The sequence below is a fragment of the Salarias fasciatus genome, chromosome 6 (assembly GCF_902148845.1).
Source record: "Salarias fasciatus chromosome 6, fSalaFa1.1, whole genome shotgun sequence".
NCBI lineage: Eukaryota > Metazoa > Chordata > Actinopteri > Blenniiformes > Blenniidae > Salarias > Salarias fasciatus.
Genome location: NC_043750.1, coordinates 22,129,814 through 22,151,238, shown reverse-complemented (window position 1 = coordinate 22,151,238; position 21,425 = coordinate 22,129,814). Strand labels below are relative to the sequence as shown.

Genomic DNA, 21,425 nt, shown 5'->3' with positions numbered 1-21,425 from the left:
GGTGGGGTTGTGGAGGAATATTTTGGCCCATCTCATTAGCGCTGCCTCATTTCATTATGGTATCGTCGGATCGTCAGATGCTTTGGGGAGTTTCTGCATTTGTGTATTACAAAAAAAAACCAAAACAAAACAAAAAATGCTGCTGAACCTCAACTGTTTTGTTCAAATGGACAAGCAGGCGCGCGGGTTTGGACAGTACAGCAGAGCACTTCCTGAAGGTCCAAGCAAGATTGTAGTGGTAATTATGTAACTGAGGCCAAAGCACACGATCTGGAGGCCATTTGGTGTGTTAATTACACAGATGTAGTCTGAGAATTAACATGCGTGAGGCTGAGATGTTAATGGATCAGGGAGGGGGAGGAGGAGGAGGAGGAGGAGGAGGAGGTGGATTAGTGTTTTCCTCTGTGAAAGATTACCATCTATTTTTAATCCCCTTATGGAAAGTTATTTTGGAAGTAGCTTTTAGTGGGATGGACGGGTGCAGGTCAATATGAAGAGGAAGGCTTACATTACGCTACATGGCTCACCGTGTCGGTGCCGGCTGCACTCTGAAGCCACATTATACTGCGACTGTGTTGCAGACTGCGGGCCTTCTCAGCGACACGTCGAGGTGAGTCATCACAAAACAGGACTGAGATTTCACAGTGATCATGCCACAAATCTTTTCCACATATAAACTCCGACAGGAAACACTTGAAATAACTCTGTTCGTGCAACGTGGCAGTGAACGCACCCTTGAGTGTCTTTCTCGGTTCTTTTTGATCCACAAAAAATAATTCTGTTTAACAGATTGCATTACTACGGAAGCTTTGACTAAACTTCAGTCTGTAACAGGCAAAATGATCATTCATCACATTAACTTCAGTAATGATACAAAATACGGTTGATGAACAACGAAAAATGTTTATTTGTTTAACAATGATTGAAAGAATACCCAAAGGTAAAAAAAAAAAAAAAGACAAGTGAAGGCCTTTTATGAATGTTATAAATCATCTGAAATTATTGAAGCTGCAAAGTGAACACAAACAATCAGCTGAAACACAGTTCTCACATGAATTAAAGTCCGTTGAGTGTTTCAGGGGTAAAATCCTGTGTGCAAGCTAAAACTTGGATATAGCAGTGAAAGTAACTAGGCTCTGAACACTGAACCGTCGCGAGGCCTTTAAACCGTCTTGAGGACAATCAAACAGATTCAAATGGTATAATTACTTGGCTTGATAAAATAAAGTGACGACAACCTAAAGTTTCACCGATGTGGGAGTGTCTCATTTGTCTGCCCAAAAAATAAACGAGCAACGTTACACATAAGCTTCAAAAACATCTAAAAGACATCATTTAACAGTAAAAACACTTTGTTTCAATCCAGCGAAAATCACCCTTTTTTTTTTTTTATTTCTTCTTTGGCACAGTCTGAAGCTGGGGGTCAGGGCAACAGTGCAACAAAAGAAATGTCTCACTGCGTTTAGGTAAAGGAGTGCACCACCGACAAAACAGTGTGTGTGTTCCAAACTCATAAAACATGCAAAACATGCAAGCAATGCGCCAATTAAATAAAATTACAGTCAGCGATGTGCCTCATTTTCAATATCTAGATATTCATAAAACATTTCAAAAGCTAAAGCAGTGACACTCTGATTCGTTGTCATACATACCCGTACACGTTTCGCCCAGGAGGGGGTCTGGATGGTTAAGGCACACAGGTATCTTCAATCTTTTTTTCAACAGCTGAGGACAAAACTAGTCTGCATCATTGTCAAGGGGGTGAAAAGCCACGGCGGCGTGCGGTGCTTACATTCATCCTTACAGTTTCTGAGAGTCTCCCTTTGACTTTGAGCTCATGGATACCATGTATAACTGGGCAGAGGAGAGAGTGAGCTCAGGCAGACGCTCCGGTGCTGCTACCGCGTCGAGGCTGCCGCATTTTCCACATACAGCGTGGCATTGTGAACGCAATCCCACTATTGCAATTCAAACGACGAAGTTTGTGTGAACACTTTAACCGGAGCAAAATTCAAAACAACCTGCGTGCACATGCATGATAAACTTACCAGCCAAACTGCATGAACCTATACGTCTAAACCAGATCGCCATTCACAATGAACGGCATTGTCATTCAGATAAGAGGGTTTGGATTGTTGCATAAACACGAATCTACTGTGAATCAAGTTGAGGCACGTTTATCTTGGCATATTTAAAAAAAAAAAAAAAAAAAAAACAAATGAAGATAAAGTCCATAAATATTTCCATGTGATTCTACAGCCACTCCACGTAGTTTTCAGGGATGAGGCCCCTCTTCCCTTCCAGCTCCCCCTCCAGCCATCCAGGCTCCCTCGAGTGGGTCACTGCAGGAGAGGACACAGCGTCACCGGGGGGGGGATCACACCACGGGGAGGGTGAGGGTGGGGGATGTGCAGAGGACACACAGCCTCCAGTGAGGATGTGTTCAGAGTGAAGAGGTCAGAGGTTTAAAAGGAGAATACGGCCATGGTGCCGTGGCGCTAAACTACCGCGGAAGCCTTTCTCTTTTTAATCACTGTTGTTTAAAGCAGATCTGCTGGTCGCATCTTTACTAGATTTTCACTAAGAGTCAAAAGGAGCTTTTTGTTTGGTAGATATGGCAGATCATACACCTGAGGGTAATAAAGACAAAAAAAAAATCCCCCTGCTGTTTTTTTCTTCTTAGAGCTTGTCATTCTTTGTAATCGAGCTAAAAATTAAAAAGCAATCTTTGATAAAAGTATAAACATATTTCATCCCACCGCCAAAATTCAAAGCACAGAATTTGAACTTATCATTTACAGACTGACTGACAGGTGCTGAAGAACAAAAACAAACTGTGAAGCAAAAATCTCTCAGACTGTCGCTGCAGTCACATTTGAGCGGCTAATAACAAAACCCTTTTGAATAATGACATATAATTAAAATTTCAATCTTTCTGGTGCAAACGCTTGGAAAATGTCACTTCATGCAATTAAAAGAAATCAAATTACAAGGAAATTAGTGATGCATAAATGTTTTTAAGGCTGAAGAGCATTAGCATATGTTTAATTCTTCCCTACAAGAACTCTATATGGTAAGGTAAAGTATTCAGACCTCTTGACCTGTTGCACATTTGTTATGCACACAGCTATGCTCGGACTGGAAAAAAAAAAGTAGAGATACATGTGGAAATAACTCTATAGCGTGGTGAAATATACAAAATGTCAAGGGTCCTCGAGATGCAGTAAGTAGATATTTGTTTAGTTAATAAAAACCTCATCACGTACCGTTTATGTAACAATGTCAATCACTTTCTTTGAAGACCGATTAAGTCTTGAAGGACACAGAATGTTGGAAAAAACTATGGAGAAAGAAACTTATTGCAGTTTTTTTTTTTTTTTTTTTTAATGTGGAACAAGGGTTGAAATGTAGGGTAAAAAAAGAAACGCATTTTGGCAGTGAAGACACTTTTACTAAAGAAAACTAAATAATGTAAAGAGAATGATTTCCACAAAGTGAACTTTTAATTATACTAACATGTAACAAGCCATTTAGCATTTTTTTAGTTAATTTTAACATTTCTGCTTGTTTCTACGTTTCAATTCTATTCAAATACTAATGTACTCAAAATAGACATTATGTGACGATTGCTGACTACAAGTATAATATATTTTGGGGTCTAAAGCAAATCATATGTTTCCCAGGTAGGCATGTATTAATTCATATATGTATGTATGGGGTATCTGTAGCTTATAAAACAGGCGTTTTTACAGGGGAAAAAAAAGGAACAAAAAAAAAAAAAAAATCCTAATTCCCTCTGTGAGTGATTAACGCTCAGCTGAGCCTCTTCCTCAGACGCTGAAGAGCAAATCTCTGACTCCTGGCCCGCCCCTGCTGCTCCCCCCTCTCCTTGTCTCATCTCTCTGTTCAACTGAAGATCAGATTGGGTGTTCGGTTTTCCTCCAAATCCAATATATGGCCGGGCTGGTTCTGAGTGAGCGACTGGTGTAGGCGATAACACTTACCAGCGTTGAATATTGTGCCGACCTGGAAGGAGAGCTCCGAGTCGTGCTCAGCCTCACATGGGTACACTGCCTTGGCTTTCCTGCTGGTGACACTGAAAAATGAAGGCAATCAGTGAGCTGGCGGAGCTTTGGGGAGGATTACCGCACAGTTCAATCTGGGCCCGGGGCCTGCTTGTTCATTCACTCGCTAGCCTGAAACAGCAGAAATGGGCCAGGCTGGGAAATAAGCTAGAATAGTACGAGAGGAGTTGGGCCACTCCACACCCCTGACCCATCTCCAGTCTAGACAGACTATGGACCGGGTGAAAACACGTGTGTTTGTGTGTGTGTGTGTGTGTGTGTGTGTGTGTGTGAGTGCATATGTGAGTGAGAGCTGGAGCGCTGTCTGTGGCGCGTTTTGTCGAGCAGAGAAAGCAGGCGCACATTAGGTTTGCACAGCAGACAACCATCTATGGTGAGATAATTAAAAAGTGGCGAGGGGATTTTGAAGCAGGTTTGCACACAAACACAGGTAGAATAGAAAACCCCCTTCGCGGTGCTTCGGCTTTTAAATTCACATTTGTGAGCTCAGAAGCTGCATTTTAAATCAGTTTGATATAAAAGAGGGCCATCAAAGAAGCCACATTCATCGCTCGGCAAAGGTTAGTAAAAGACATGTTTATGCCATTCCATTGGCGGAAAAAACATAAAAACTCCTCCTGAAGAAAGGTTGTTTTGCCCACTATTGCAAACCGTTATCTGGAATGCCAGCAACATTACCATGTAGAAATTGTGTCTTCAACACACGATGCCCTGATAAATATTTCATATTCTTTCTGCGGAACAGCAGCAATGTGGGATGAGAAAAAAGAAAGAAGATACACAAACTGGGAAAAAAAAAAAAAAAGTTTGTGGTCACAGAGTTGTCAACACAACAATGATCAGCCAAGTTCTCAAAATCAGGATTATGAATAAATGCACTCTTGTGGAACCACATTTTGGGGGGGGAAGAAAAAGAAAAATGAAAAAAATATATATAATTAATAGACACCTATAGAATGATCACACTGTTGGCATTTTCCTCAGTGAAGTTTTGAAAATATTCAACGGTGAATCGATCATTTACTCTGAAGAAAACAGAGCAACAAATGAGAGAAGAGCCAGGCCGTCTGCAGAGCGCCGTCCACTTCAGCCAGTGAGAAAAGACAAAGTTACCGTCAGGCTGCAGCCAATACTTATGCTGCAATAAATCCCTCAAAGGTGTCCAAATTAAAGGAGAAGGGAATGTATGAGAGAAGAGACGGATATACGAATGGTAGATGTTAGATGAGAGGGGGTGGCATTTCTGCTGCATGTACATGGGAAACAAAGCCAGTCAAAAATGAGGGTAAAGGAGCCTTGTTTACGCAGTGGGTGCATGCGAAAGTGATGAACTGCACAAAGTAGTGAGGAGGGAAGGAACCCGTCTTACTTCTCATCTGGTTTATCCTTTTCAGGAGAAGCTGTGGTGACAGCCGGCAGGTTCTCTCCCGAGGCTCCAGGAGCACAACGAGGTGGTGCTGCTGCTGGGGATCTACAAATAAAGGAAAACACACAGAAAACACAGCACCGGGTCATAACATATTCTACTATGTTGCCTATTAAATGACATGGTAGTCCATTCTCTCTTAAAACCCTCCGCTGTGGACAAAAGACACAGACTGCCTTCAAAACACGACAATTAGTGCAACGTTCCCGGTGCGCGTCCGGGTTCAGGGGTCATCCTGTCTGGAGTTTCTAAATTCTCAAAGTGGGTTTTCTCCTGCTCCTTTGTTTGCACTATCACAGACTGGCAACCGGCCCAGGGTGTAAGCTTTTTTTACTAAAAGTTAAATGTATACACACTACCTGATCCCCTATTGCCATCAAAGTCTACAGAAAAATCAAACACTTCTGTGTTTTCAGATGCCGAATTCAATATTAGATGCAATGATGCCTTGTGGTCTAATCAGAGTAAAACCAATGTAGCTTATCTCACCTCAAGAAGGAATAAAGGAAAAAAATGTAAATGCAGTAAAGTGAATGGTGAATCAGTATGAAACGAATCCATAAACTGAACTAAAGTTGTTAGTTGTTACCCAAAGTACATAAGAAGATCCATTAAAATCAGATGCTTAAAAAAAAAAATACATACAGAAATTTACAACTGAACATGTGGAAGTTAAGTTAATTAGAATTACTGCATATCACAAATCACAAAGAGAGAATAAATATCCCACTTTATTCCACTCTGGCTGTGCAGCAGCTACACACTCTGAAATCTCATTGTGTGCATGCTGTCCATTTGCTCCAATAAAACGGACAACAGGCTTCCATAAATTAAATCATCCATTCCACTCCATCTGCTAAAAAGCCTCTTCAAGAGGAGCGGCTCTCAGCCACTGTCCGTAACAACCTGAGAGGTAAATTCAAAGAGAAACTTTGATATATTTAGCTGAAGATTTCAAATTGAATACGAAGAAATCTATTTGACCTGAATTATGATTTTTCATCTCAGTAACAAACAGCTCGTAACCTTAATCTGCCACGGACAGATGTTCCAGCCTCATCCTGTTGACTTGTTTAAGGTGAACAGACCCGACCAAACACAGACTCTCTGTCTGAAAGCTTCAGGATATATTGCATAAACACCAGGAGAGCAGTTATAATGGCAAATCTGCGCAATGCTGAATTCAACGTTTGTTTGTTATGAGATTACAGAATCACTTTCTTTGTGTTTCTGTTGAGCTGCCAGTCAACCATGAAACCAGTGCGACATAAATTAACTCATGTAATTCAACTAACATATCAGGATGAGTGTTACATTTTCAAATCAAAATTTTTCCAGGAATTTTTGTGAGTTTTGGTGCAACAATCTGACAGATAATCACAAAATGATTTCTAAATCAGCAATCTTTTCTAGATATTTGCATCATCTGAGCCCAAAATCACTGAAGTTCCACAAAAGACCGAACTTGGATGTGTTTCCATAGTTGATTTTAATTTTACCATCTCCTCAATGAGAAAATGTCAAACAACACTGTCTGACCGCTGCTTTGCCTGTCACACAGGAAGCAGTGTTGTCGGGGCCAGCAAGTCTATGGGCGACCTACAGGATGGAGGTAGGGGGTCCTGGTAAAGGCAGAGCTTAGAGGAGGAGAGCGGGAGTCTTAGCCAGGCATCCCTCTGTGTTCCATGCCTGCCCCAGGGCCAGTGCTAATACAGCACATAATGAGCAAATTGCTCCTAGCTGCCGCTCCCATAGAGACGTTAATAAAGGCAATTAGAGAGAGCTGCTGGGGAGGGGCTGGAGGCTGCGGATAGCGGTTATGTTGGCATTGGTGGAGAACAGACAGAGAGATTGCCTAAACAGAGAACATGGTAGGGGATGGCATGAGGACATAGGTAAAGGTAAATAAACACTTCCCATACTTTCATTACCCCCCCCCCCCCCCCCCCCCCCCCCCCCCCCCCTTGCTTCTGCACTGTTTCCTCCCTGCATTTCTTCCCCCTGCCTCTCTGGCGGATGCACTTGTCCATCCCTAGCAGTGGCTGTTGGGTTTGGGCCTGGCCTGACTGTGGGTGATTTATAGCTCTGCAGCATTGTGGGGCCACTGTGGTGCTCAGCTGCTCCACATCAGCATGGGGGGACAGTGCGCTGCAGTGCAGCAAATCCACTCATTAACCTGGGCCCAGGCACAACCACTGTCTGCCTGGGTCACAGCCAAGCGAGGGAAGAGCTGAAATGCACCACTGCTTGACCCACCTGCAGGTGAACTCACACATAAAACACTGAAACACCAACATCAGTGAGGGCGAACAGAAAGATTACAGAGTCATTAACTAATTCATTATACTGATTTTAGTTGGAATCAGTTTGTACAGATCAGAGAATGTCTATCAAATAAACAGATATCTCAATAATGATGGAATAAACAGTTGGGGGAAATCTGTGAATGCCACATGGCTGCCCTAGAAACTTGTTAAATGTACCAGAGGTAAATGGATTCATCCCAAAATTGCTTTCACAATTACAGCTAAGCCAAACCGAGGGAAATCGTTTGCCATTTCTCTTCCATAAAAATAGCAACAAGCTTTGAATTGCTCTTTCGTTGTTTTCTACCCATCACAGGCCTCGCCACGCTTTTTCTGAAAAGATGATTAAATACAGTAAATGAGGACTTGAAAATGCAACGCCTGGATTACAAAAAAAAAAAAAAAAACACCACTCCAGATGTTGGGAATATTCATCACAGGCTTTTAAAAATACAGATTTTCAAGTTGTGACAAAGGAGATATTATTCCATGAAAATGTAACAATACGAACAGTGAACTCCAAAGTGAACTACAGCTGGAAGCCTTCTGGTTTATCATTTGAATCATCGGGGTTATCACACATTATCACGCACTGCCAGGTTAGTAGGAGGGAGAAATTCATCAACAGAATGTAGACTGCTGCTTCTCATTACTGCAGGAATTTCAGCCTGCAGCATCCAAGCCTTGTTGATCCTGGCATGGAGCTAACGCGGGGATGAGCGGGGGCTATCAACTGTCTTTCTACCGACGGAGGAATGGCAGCGGTGGGATTTTTTTACCGTTTCTAGTAGAAAGTGGGATCAAACCTACAGCCAAGATGCTCGCCCAGCCACCACCACGGTTTGGGTGGGCAGGAAATAAGCTCTGATCCACCATTTTATGATCCACAGCTGCCTGCCAGCGAGAAGTTTGGAGGGGCTTTAGGAAGGGCAAAGGGGGGGGGGGGGTCAGAAAACGGGACCTGGTCGGGCGGGGACTTGGGACGACGGAGCCACGAGGAGAGGCCGTGACTGGATTTAGGCAGAAGAGGAGAAGAAACGAGGCGAGACACTGAAAATGACCGCGATGATAAATCGTGCAACGGTCCACAAAGAATTACTGCATGATGTAGTGAGTCAGGATGCATTTGTGTATGACCAGGCAGATTCCGCTGCAGCCCTCCTGCAGGAACTCTGACTAAAATATTCTGCTTTCCAGGTGCGCTTTTGAGCACGCCAGAGTGCAGATAAAACATTTTTTTTTCTGAGAGTAGCTGGAACTAATGTAGCGACTGCCATCCCTACTGCTCGCTTTTGGCCGGGACCGAAGCCGGATCCCTGGGTTCCACGCCAGAGAGGTGCTGTGCTAACAGGTCTCGACCATCTCACATGCTAAGATTTATGAGTGAACAAAGCCAGGGCGACACCCTGTGACATATGGCGCAAGTCTTCATAAAGGGACAGGGGCTGCGGCTATAAGGGTAAACAAGATGAATATCTCCCCAATGTCAATACGATTTACACGGCCAACGCACGGCCACCTGTCTCCCAAACAAATAAGAGCTGAGATTTATGACCTCCTCCTGGTTGCTCCTTCCGTCCTCCAACATGATGCCACATATGTGGGAAAGCACAAAAAAAAAAAATCCTGACAGGAAAAAAAAATAATGGAGTTGGTTGTTATGTAAGGAATATACAGTCCTGCCTATCTAATCCTGAAACTTGAGAAGGAAAAAAAAACATGCCTACACACACACAGAGACACACAGGCGAGCACGCACCCACAGAGGTCAAAGACAGAGGAATCACATTGTCCTCTGTCAAGTTGTGAGGGGGATTGTTTTTACTTTACGGTTCTTTTCAGCTGGTGGAGAAGGAGAAAGGGACAGTGAATGAGGAGGGGGGGGAGTCTATTTCAAGGTGAATCTGTAGACATGACACAGCAGATAGTCTAACATCTGCAGCATAACCCAATAATTCATCTCTCACATCAGCATTCAAGACCAGTCATGAGCTTGAAACAACACAAAAAAAAAAAAGGACCAAGGACTTAGCCGAGAGAGTGAGGACAAAAAGGAGAAGCCAGAAGGAAATGTGCCAGAGCAGCACACAATTATGTTATTGTGGATCTAATAAAACATTAAAAACAGGCTTAAACAACAAGAATTACAAGATTTTTATTCAGAAAAAACTGATCCAGTCGCGTAACATCACAGGTCACTGAAATGATTCACAATAAAAAATATTTTCAGAAATTTCAGGGGTGAGTTTGATGTGTTCCCTATCCTACAAATAATCAGCTTGAACCAGGCTTTCAGACACTGTTTTTCAGGGTAGTTTTTGGAGTAGGATGATGTGAGTGTTGCTTCACATCAAGAATGTTCAAGGTTCAAGCTTGCTGGCTGGCTCAAGCTGAGGAGTTCATCTGCTCTCACCGAGGCTGTGTGGGTTTTAAGACGGCGCTCTAACCTCCAGGAAAAGTCCGATGAGAGGCTCTTTTGGTTAACCAGCCGCTCTGAATTGGCTGCAGTTGTATTTCAATGTGTGCAAGTCTGTCTGTGTGAGTCCCGAGATGAACTGGCCACACACTGAGGATGAAAGCTGCATTTTACCGAATGTCACCTGGAGACGAGCTCACCTGTGCCCTCCGCAGGATGAAGCACGCTGAAAACACAATTCTACTTTGAAGCTACAAAGTTTTTAACAAACCTGCAACAGCAGCTCTTTTTTGTTAGATTGATCAACAATTACAGTCAGAAAAAGACTACGATTTCAAGAAAAATAAATCATTATATATGTTTATTTTTTATATTATATTATATTATATTATTTTTTAAGCTTTAAATGCCAAACTAGCAGGGTTGAGTTTCTTTGCTTTGTATCACTCCAGGTCAGTGTATCTGATCGACCTTTTAAACTTGAAAATATAAGTTCATTCATTCATTCATTCATGAATGAATGAAAATATAAGTGATAAATATAAATATTAAAAATTGAGACCCTGTTTGTTGATGTGAACTGTACATCTACAACTAGCACAAGTACCGTATGTCTATCTGAATTAACAAGACACGTGTCCAGTATGTCCAAATTAGTGTAATTCCTTTTGAAGATAACACACTTAAGTCATTTTAGTGATGTGACAACTAGATTTTATAACATTTCAGAAATGATCAGTAAGACTTCCATCTCATACAGAAAAAAAATTAAAACTACAAAATGGGAAGAACAATATCTGCATGGTCAATTTAACAACTTATTCTAATTTTAATCATTCATCCTCCATTTAACGAGGTCGTCATTTAACTCATTCTTATTTACAACAGCAACCTGGAAAAAAGCAGTTCTCTTTGAGGGAGACAAAAACAGGAGAAAAGAAGCCCATCCACAGACTTTCTATGCAAACAATCAGAAAACAAGAGTCATTTCAGACTGTATAAAAAACAAACAGGAAATCCAGCCACAGGATATTAGTTGGTCAGGAAGCAGTTGCATCTATCAAGGAGGAGGTTCATAATGGAGATCTTGAATGTTAAATTGGAGATGAAATTGTCCAGTTTTAATGTGTTTTGTTATTTGAGTTTGTGGGGGCAATGGATTGCAACCACTATTGACCCCTTGCACATAAACGACATGTAATGGTGTTTATTTTTGTGCATTTGATGCAATAAAAAGTTGAACAGGTAAAATATTACTTACCCAAGCATTTAAACAAGTCCCCTATAAAGTGTTAAAAAAACAGAACTTGTCTGCGATTCAATTCATTTCGAAGCATAAAATGTGAGTAGGTGATGTGTGAGAAGATGTTAGACGAGTGTTAGACGACACAATCACAAAAAGCAAACAACATCAATGGAAGATGGAACTGCATGAAAATAAATGATCAGCGAGACTGGAGAAAGCCTTTCAACATCACACCGAGTGCACCTTTTCAGTGAATCTTCTGCGACGCCCACATTTTCGATACTACTCTGATAACCTTACTCACTGGAAGCAAAGACCTGTTAATGACAACGTGCTTCAATCAAACCTCAGTGACTGTTCACACTTCACCAGCGGTAACGGTGTAACTGATCTGACGCATGAGAAGAACAACCTTTAAGAACGCTAAAGAAACTCGACTAACTTTAGATGACATGTTGAACTTGAAATAACTTGAGCCTGATCATTGACTCTCGTGACCACCGCTCTCATCTCTGATTCTGCCGGCTGTTCCCATAACAAGCCATTAAAGGGTGACCTGCTAACAACATCCAGCACCTGTAGCTGGCATGTTTTTCCTTTCCACCATGGCTTATGCTTGCTAATGTGGAATTGTTGTGGGGTTTTTTTCAGCACAAACTGAACTGAACTGAATCAAAGTTCCTGGAGAAAAAAAAAAGCTCGTAAATACCCAGACCAACATTATGAGAAGAGGAAGAGTGATACAAAACGGCTCTATGACCATTTAAAAAGTTACAATGTTCAAATCTTCTTATTTGTGACTTACTTATTGGGAATCTACCAACAGCACCTGCATTTTAAGTGGGTTCACAGGGACATATTGATTTGGTGCTTAAGCACAGCGGAGCACTCACCTGGAATTGCTGCCTGAGCTGAGGCTGGTGCCGAGCGGAGGATGGTCTGTCCTCTCTACAGGCGTCTCTGGAGCCGAGGCTGATGATGACTGGGATGATACAGACTCATTGCTTCCCATTGAGGTCTCATCTGTCGCAAGGATGGAACTATCTCCCACTGCAGACACTGACAAAAACAAGGATTTTTTTTTTCTTCAGAAAAAAAATTGGGTGTTTTTATTACATTTGTTTCTAGTGGTAAAGATTCAGGCTATTGCTACTCACTGATGATAGCTTGCCTGATAAAGGAGCTGAATAATTTATCAACACATAGGGCAATGCGGCATCAACGAGAGACTTTCTAAATCAAACTGCTGTCAAAGCAGGCAAGACTTACAGCCAACTTTGTATTGTTCATAGTAATACACTTGTGCAGTCACAGACAGGAACCTAAGAGACAGCTGGGAGATCCGAGCTCTTGTATTTCAATTTCACTGTCAAGTAAAGATCGTGCTTCTGGGAGATGTGAAGGCACAAAAGGATTGGTAATGCGGGAAGTGTATGTTTCTTCTCCTTTCTTTTTTTTTTTTTATCTCATCTTCTCTTCAACAAACACATATCAAACTTATCAAAGCATTTAACCCTGAAGACAACATTTTATCAACTTTTAACAGTGTTTTTGTAGAAGTCATATTCAAATGAGTACCTAATGAAAACATTTCATACATTTTGGATTCACTGTGTGTCCATTCATCACATCAGTTACTCCACACTGACAATATGCTTTTAATCTATTATTATGATTTGTTAGTTTAATTATAACTAACTTAAACAGGATTTAACATAATTTTCTGTTTGTAAGGGAAAATCTCAGGCTTCAAACTGCACTAAACATTCAGGATTGTGGGACTGTAGCATACTGATTTTGCATCATTTTGTGATGCATTCCATAAAGCCACATACCAGCTAATTTGCCTTCAGCAATAGGAAGTAGTCTATTAAAATGGGGGTACCGCTTCTCGTACAAGTGCGCATGATCGCGCACTGCAGCCGGCTGCAGTAGACACCTCTAGACCTCGGCGGGATCAGAAAGTCAGTGTGAACGGGGTATCAGGCAAAAGCTAATGAGACATCATTACAGATCTCTTCAGAGCTCTGCAACTTTAGGCACCTAAGAAGCCTGCAGAGAGTGAAGCTGGAGTCAAATAACCAAGCAAATAACTCCATACTGTAGGTCAGCTGCCTGAACACTGGCAAAAGGAAGAAAAAGGGCTTCCAGGTACAAGAAAATTCAGGAAGCGTTCAAACTTGCATTACAATTTCCTAGAAAATAGCAACACTAACATCAGTACAAACAAAACATATGCTGAACAGCTGTTGTCGTCTCACAACAAAATCTGAGGAGACTCTCACAGTCATCCAAGTCAACAAATTCCTCTTTCTTCCTCAGCTCTCAGCAGGGTTGGATCCTCCTGGAAGTTGTTCTTTAAGACAAGAAAAAGGATTTCCCCAACAATGTAGCTAAATGCAACACAACACAAGTTGCATCATTGTGGTGGGAAGTTTACCAGATGGTAGCCTATAAACTTTTAAAGGCGTCAAGAAAGTGGCAATTACATTGTTGTGCACATCACATGATAAACTCTGAGGCCTATCAAGACCTGTGTTTAGTCCTGTGTTCAGGATTTAATCAAACATCAATCAGTTTGCCGAAAGAAATGAGTTAGCCAGCATACCGAGACCTTGTAGTCACTTATTGGCTAATCACTAGGGTGCAGATGGTGGTATTTATGCCTCCTGAAATCTAACCAGGGTTTGTTTAAACCGAACCAAATGAGACGTGTTTTAACACATCCGCAGTGGGGAAGAAGCTAACATGGTTTGAATGTGATGAAAGAGAAGGAAGCTGATTTATTTAGGAAAATTCAGATTTCAGGTGGAGGTCTGGAGCCTTTGTCCTGTGAATCAGTTCATGGTGTTTTTATTTGTTAAAATCTGATGAGGTTAAGACTTTCATCATTAAAAAAAAAAAAAGCAAAACTGAAACACACCTTCGATTCATTGTTTTTAAATAGGCCACTAATTCTTTTAGCACTGTTAAAAACCCAGAACAGCAAGAAATAAACAAAAGCTCTATGATCACCTCCTGAAAGATATGATTTGCCTCCTCTGCTACACTGTGTGCATGTGCTGGAAAAGCTCTGTCACACAAACACTCCGATTAACGCTCTTCTTCGCACACGCTGCACTCCCGAATCAGCTGCGATATCAGGCCCGCAGCGTCACGCAGAGATTCAGGAAGAGTCAGAGGCACACATAACCTCACTTTCTCTCTCTTTCCCCACTTCAACATCCTTAAATTTGGTTTTACCCTTATTATGTGAGACCCATATAAAAAAAGACACAAAGGTTAAAAAAGGATTATGGCTTTCATCCCTGATAATAAAACATCCCACAGTAAAAGCTGATGCGAAGGAGACAAAGGGAGGCAATCTGGTAAGCAGATTTAGACTCCTTTGGTATTTGAGAGGGGAAGGGAATTAACTGGCCGTGGATCAGAACGCAGTGTAGTTTGATTGTTTGGTTCAGTGGGTCAGAAGATCAACTTCCGTGATAGAAGTTGGACTTATTGTACTGACCTGTTTCATCAGACTCGAATGGAAACCGTCAGTGATTTTTTTTTTTTTTCATATCAGCAAAGTGTGAGATACTCCACGCAGCAGGACAGATAGTTGTTAAGTTCACTGGGTCATCCACAGATGCTGTCGTCGCGAAGAAGCAGGCCATGTGAGCGAGTGAATTTAGAGCTTAGCAGCGCCACTGAGCTAAAGCTAACTGAGCGCTCTGACGTCTGATTACATGACAGGTTTATTTTCAGTCAAACTGACCGTTAAATAAATACTAATTGAATTTTCAGATTATTTTAGGTCGGGGACCGATGTGTATTTTGATATTCAGACTATTAAAGTTCACAATCTGAAATTTACAGGGTCAGTTAAGTTCAAGCTCATTGATTTTCATTATTCTCCATGGGGTCAATAGATCTGCAGCCAGTGCGATAAAAACAAAACTCAGAACATTTGTGGAGACAAAACATAAAATAGATATATTGCTTCAATGAGTCTGAGCAATTATTCATTAAGTCGGTGTGGGGGAGGCGACTGTCCTTGGAGGAGGGTGGGGCTTGGCGGTGGGGGGGCCCCAGTGTCAGGGAAAAAAAATCTGGGAGTCAGGGGGGTGCGTTTACACTGCATGATTGTTTCCTCTTAATATTGAGAAAAAAACACGATTAAAAGCATTAAGTGAAGGGTTGTATAAATATTTTATTAGGATAAAAAAATCTATGACTAATTTTTTTTTTTTTTTTTTTTGCAAGTGTAACAGAAACTACACTTAAAGGCCAACAACATTTCAAGTTAGCATCAAACTAAAAACTGAATTACACTTTTTATTAAGTATGGATGTCAAAATCCATTAACACCAATATCTTACAATATGAAGAATATTATAAATTCCGGCATTCGTTGGTGTGAGATAAAGTTAGGAAATTATAATTTGGCTTAGACTCTGCAAGGGGAGACTCACATTGCTAAACTTTGAGAACGCCCGTCTTGATGTCTGTACTTTTATGTTAATTAATGAAATTATTACATTGGGGTTTAAGCAAGTTTATTATTTTTGCGCATCAGGCATTTTAACTCCAAGTTACCTGTATAGTTCAATATACATTAATAAGAGATTGTATTTCAGTGATCCAGATGTTTTGCCCCTCAGCCGTTGCAGTGACTGAACCGGAAAGATGACAGGGCAGCAGCAGTAGTAGAGATTTTCTTATTACCCACTGGTTAAGAGAACAACTAAATTAAATATACTCGTGCAAGCACATTAAACGTAAGCTTCATATGAACAAATGAGGTGAGAAGAAAAGACAATTCAGGCTGAGTTTCATCTCTTGCATGCTGCTTTCACTTGTAAAACACCACGTCACACAATCATTCCTTAGACATATTTTACAGGACAACAGATTCATGTTGTGTTCATTTGCTGTCACTATTAATTTCAGAGCATGCATTACTCATTTGTGTGAAATTACTCATTACTCATGTGTTGTCTCTCTCTTGGGTTCTGCAAATTAATAAATATGTGTGAGATATGCTTTCAGGATGAAGTGCTCTTCATTTCAAAGCATCAAGAGCACTAAAAATCTTATTCTCAACATGCAGTTCCGCCTTTCCTTTGATATGTTCGAAAATGCTAAATATTACATTTTATTTAATATACATAGGCACAAAATGATAGACGTCTCACCATTCTGAATGTCAAGAGCTTGTGGATTGTAGACTGCCAAAGGCCGGTTCTGCCGATTCATTTTCTTGGACTGCCGAGTGGGAGCAGAGAATACTGGGGCAGCAGGAGCAACAGGGCACGACTCGGGAGCATCTGTGAAGATCTGAATACACACGCGAGTAAGTCTTCACAAAAAACACAACATGCACATTGCAAATACTCCAAGAGCAGTAGGATGTCCTCAACTGACCCCACGGGTTTTACAACGCCCGGATTTCATGTCGCAGTAGATTGTAAAGGTACTCGCGGCAATCGCAGCATGTGTTCACCGGGAAAGTTGAGCAGCAGCTCACTGATTGGACCCTAAAAACTGCATGTGAAAGATTTTGTTCGAGCCAACATATATATATATATATATATATATATATATATTATATATATATATTTATATATATAAATCCCACACAAGAGCAGCTCCACATATAACGCAATCACAGCCAATCCAGAAATCTGGGTCTAAGCTGAGGTGACATTTCTCCTCAGAGAAATTGACCCACTCTATAAAAGAGAGGAAAGTAAAATAAACAGGGTTTGGGCTTGAGGAGGGCTGGCCAACTGGCGCAGCCTGTTTACACTGGGCCGTGTTTACATATAAACTTCAGATGTGGAGTTAAAAGAGAATAGGGATGCAGAGGAGAGGAAGTCTCAGCAGAGCCTCTGAAAGGATCACAGGCGAGGAGAGGAGGGAGGTGGGGAAGGGAGAAGAGAGAGAGAGAGAGAGAGAGAGAGAGAGAGAGAGAGAGAGAGAGAGAGAGAGAGAGAGAGAAAGTGGCAGAGAAAGTGAGAGAGTGTGAACGGGAGAGGCAGACACTAAGGAGGGGGCATGAGAGAGAAAGTTTGTAGGAAAAGGCAGATAGAAAAAGTGAGAAATCTGATATGGCTGAGAGTTTCTGCTGCCTCTCTCTCTCCCCCTCTCTGCAGATGGAGGTGAATGTAAAACAGAGTCTACTGTTGGTATCTGGGGGTATCAACAGTCTGGAGTGGGACTCAGCTGGGAGGGAAGTTAATGCCTGTCTGTCTGTCTGCTCAACTTTCCCCCTGCTCTAACATGCTGTACTTTCCAAAATGCTTTGCTGCATTCTAACACTACATCCTTTATCACCTGGCCACTGTTAGAAACCTCTGGGTAGCCTAAGAGGCTATCATAGCTGCCAGTGTTGTTTTTACACACTTGTATACTCTGTTGGTTTTCATCTGGATTCTGTATTTTCTCACACCCCGTTTCAGATTTGTGAGCTCAGGTGGAAATATACTTCAATGCACGTTAGCTTCCACTTAATGAAGGTTCAGGGAAAAAAAAAAAAAAAAAAAAAGCTCATGGTTTCAACTGATTCAATACAAAGTGCAGGGCTGCTCCAAACAGATTAGGAAACTAATCTCAAACCTTTTTTTTCCTTTTGACATGGAGAATTATCCCCTTTTGAGGATTGACACCGATTAATGGCATTCTGGGGAGATTACATGATCCCACGAACTACAGGTTATGAAACAAGTCCTAACCAAAATAAATGTATTCAGAAAGCCAGAGGACCATCCAAATGTATTAAAATATATTCAATAATCTACCTACATAATTATCAAACTGTTAGTAATAATAGAGGGGATGCCAGGCCTGCGTTGTTCATATGAGCACTTAGGGCTCCCCCTGTTGGCGAGAGTCAGGATCTCTGTAAATTAACGGGCTGTCTCGCTCCTTTGTACCTTAATAAGTGGATGAGGGGTATGTTTTCCCAGCAGTTTAAGTTAAATGCAGTACATGCCTCATTAGCTAGGAAGTTCATTTCTGCTCATTATTTTGTGGAGAATGAAATAAAAAACAATATGCATGTACACAGAGACCACAAATTACCCATTATCTGAGAAGATGCATGTTCATTACTACTACATAAATTCAAAAGGCAGACTGTAGGGCACACTTTCCAGAGGAGTGCGCACAAGTTGGAGTCAACTTAACAAGAAAAGTAACTAAAAGACAAAAGGAGCTTCACATCATGAATGAAACTCTCTGCTACCGCACAGTTATGTCTCAGACACGGCCCAGACACAATGTGAGAGCAAAACATGACATTTCTGAACATTAGAAAAAAAAAGAGGCCCGGAGCATAGAGGAAAAAAAGGCCTTCAAGCATACGTCTGCTTGGCTTGCACATTTATTATCCTTCACTATCAAGTAATTATGTGCCACCCAGGTTGGTAAATACAAAGGTGCTGAGCGCGGCTCACTGATGTCACGTCACCTCAGATTTCACTGGCTGCTGTCGTTTTTACCCCGTGTTGCCTAGGGAGACTAGCTTTTAGTAAATATTGTTCTGGATGGCAAGTGGAAACACAATTATACACAAAATACTGCAATATCTTACAGAGTGAATCAAATGAGTGCAATCTGTGCGGCTCAGATTTGACCATCACTGTAGGAAAAAAAAATTAGAAACAACAGAAAGATTTTCACTCCTTCTACAGAGGTCATACTAATTTTATTTGCTGTGGAATCATCTGGTCTTTCAATTTGACATTTGCGATATTGTGTGGGGTGTTCAGCTTCTCGTGTCTCATCCCGTATCTGTTGTTGGTGTTACCTTTTCATGATGCTCAATGAGGATTTCGACCACAATGTTTTGGAACTTGAGGTCCATGATAGCTGCAACAGTCTCCTCCTGAGGCCTCATTAATGTGGGGCCGAACACCACGCCCAGGTTGGCCACGGTCATCAGATTGTGTTTGCTGTGGGCCACCACACTGAGCAAGACAATAACAACAACTCACATTAATGTTTTACCCACAACTAACCGACTGAACTTCACAGATGCTGAACAGACAACAAATACAAATACAGGTAGGTCTCCACATCATAACAGATTCTCAAAAAATGATACAATTTGAATGAACTGCTTATTGTTAATATGAAGCTAACTATTAATCACAGCTTGGACAATTCCTGAAAGAAAAGATTTTACTTGAAGTTAATGCAACAACTTGATGTATATTGTCTTGTGTTTACAATTAGTTTGCAAGATATATCATCATCGACAATGGCCAGACTAACATATCAATTGTTGTGCGTTGTACCAATAGTTGTGGAGCACCTTATTTGTTAAAAAATGTACCAAATCTTCAATTTTACATCTTCATAGTAGTTGTTTAATTTTGGCAGCAACTGATGTGCTTCATTTGGCAGAGTGGGCCTTCTGGCAGTCACAGGACTGACTCAAACTTCACCTCCACATGTGTCCACTGGCAATAAACGGAAGCCAAACGTACTTATAAGCAGTACTGAATTAAAATAAAAAGCTTGAACACTACAGTTATATTACCTCAATCACTTTAAACCTCATCTTGAGGTTCCCTCAATTTTTCTCACAGGTTTTTCAAAATTACACAAACGCCAGCCATAAGGCTATCTTAAAATGTGAAGTTAATCCAAAATTGGCTGTTTACTGCACAGAAATATCGACAGGTCATAACGTGTCTACTTCGCCGGCCGATGTTTAACCCAGGATGGATCTGTGCTCACACTGTCAGAGTCTTCCACATTCAGGTTTGAAACTGGGACACCTTCAGTCAATGAAACTTTATCTTTGGCGGTCAAACACAGTGGAGAAAACCTTTATTTGAGGAAGAAGTTATACGGACAGGTGAAGAGATTTCACACTCGAAATATGATGATATGTAGCGCAGCTGCAGAGAGACAGTTTAAATAGCTTCAAAGGATGCCTTTGAAGACAAAAACATTGGTGACAACTCACATTTATAACATCTCTGAAACCATTTCAGATAGGAGTGTGAAATTCTGGCTTTGCTTCCTTCCCCTGCAGGACATGCACACACGCCAACTTCAGAAAAATATTCGAGTCTCTCCAGTCTGGAGAATTTCACGCTGGATAATCCAAATTCAATTTCAATAGCGCTGCCTTTTTACCAGAGCCTGATTCTGCAGCGGGTTTCTATGAAATAAGATCCACCAGACTTTCACTGCCTTGGGGAAGAGGGATTATTTACTTATCTTCAATTTGCTCATATTTAGTTTATAAAAAGCTTGCTGAGGTAAAACCTTGTAATGTTAGCTAACATTATTTCTTAAATCTTTCCTCCCATCTAATCTCACAAATGGAGAGATGCACAATTGTAGTTGGTGCAGGGGCGTTTGCAGTGATCCAAACGCAGGCGCTTAATGGTCTGTTTCAATTCGCTTCATCGGTGGGCCGCAAAGCAGCACGCCGAACGGGTACGGTGGGGCCGCGGAACCTTTTTACAACTTTAAATGTGAGCCAAGATGACCTAAGAAACGCCAAAAACGTTTGAGATGTTAGTAGCATCAATCTCACCCAGCAGTGACCGAGTAGACAGAGAAGAGATGGAGTGACAGCAGGGAAGGGGGAGTGAAGAGAGTGGGAGTGAGGGAGAGAGAGAGAGAGAGAGAGAGAGAGAGAGAGAGAGAGAGAGAGAGAGAGAGAGAGAGAGAGAGAGAGAGAGAGAGAGAAAAAAAGCATGTGGAGTGAGAATAAGGAGACAGACAGGAAGAGCAGGGAGAGAGAACTGAGAGAGAGGGGGCGGAGATTGGGTGAACTATGACCAAGGAACTATGAACACTCACTTGGCCAGATGCTTCATAAGCAGCCCGAGGACTTGTCGATTCCTCTCCGGTAGTTTGTGGACCAGGCAGTGGACGGCTTGGATGCGAGACTCAGGACTACCGCCCTCTGTTAAAGCGCAGAAACAGCCACGCACTC

The 21,425-nt window shown here is 41.5% G+C and overlaps 1 protein-coding gene across 1 annotated transcript in view; it reads right to left on the bottom strand.

Moving 5' to 3' along the window:
• Positions 1–1,351: 1,351 nt before the first annotated feature.
• arhgap10 (Rho GTPase activating protein 10) overlaps positions 1,352–21,425 on the bottom strand; it is a 48,621-nt gene continuing 28,547 nt past the window's right edge. Inside the window, exons 17-23 of the mRNA XM_030093174.1 lie at positions 21,290–21,395; positions 19,275–19,434; positions 16,660–16,801; positions 12,373–12,538; positions 5,455–5,556; positions 4,005–4,096; positions 1,352–2,342 (exon numbers count right to left, since the gene is read on the bottom strand). Coding sequence (XP_029949034.1) covers positions 2,254–2,342; positions 4,005–4,096; positions 5,455–5,556; positions 12,373–12,538; positions 16,660–16,801; positions 19,275–19,434; positions 21,290–21,395 — 857 coding nt within the window. The 3' untranslated portion in view covers positions 1,352–2,253. The remainder of the gene's footprint in view (positions 2,343–4,004; positions 4,097–5,454; positions 5,557–12,372; positions 12,539–16,659; positions 16,802–19,274; positions 19,435–21,289; positions 21,396–21,425) is intronic.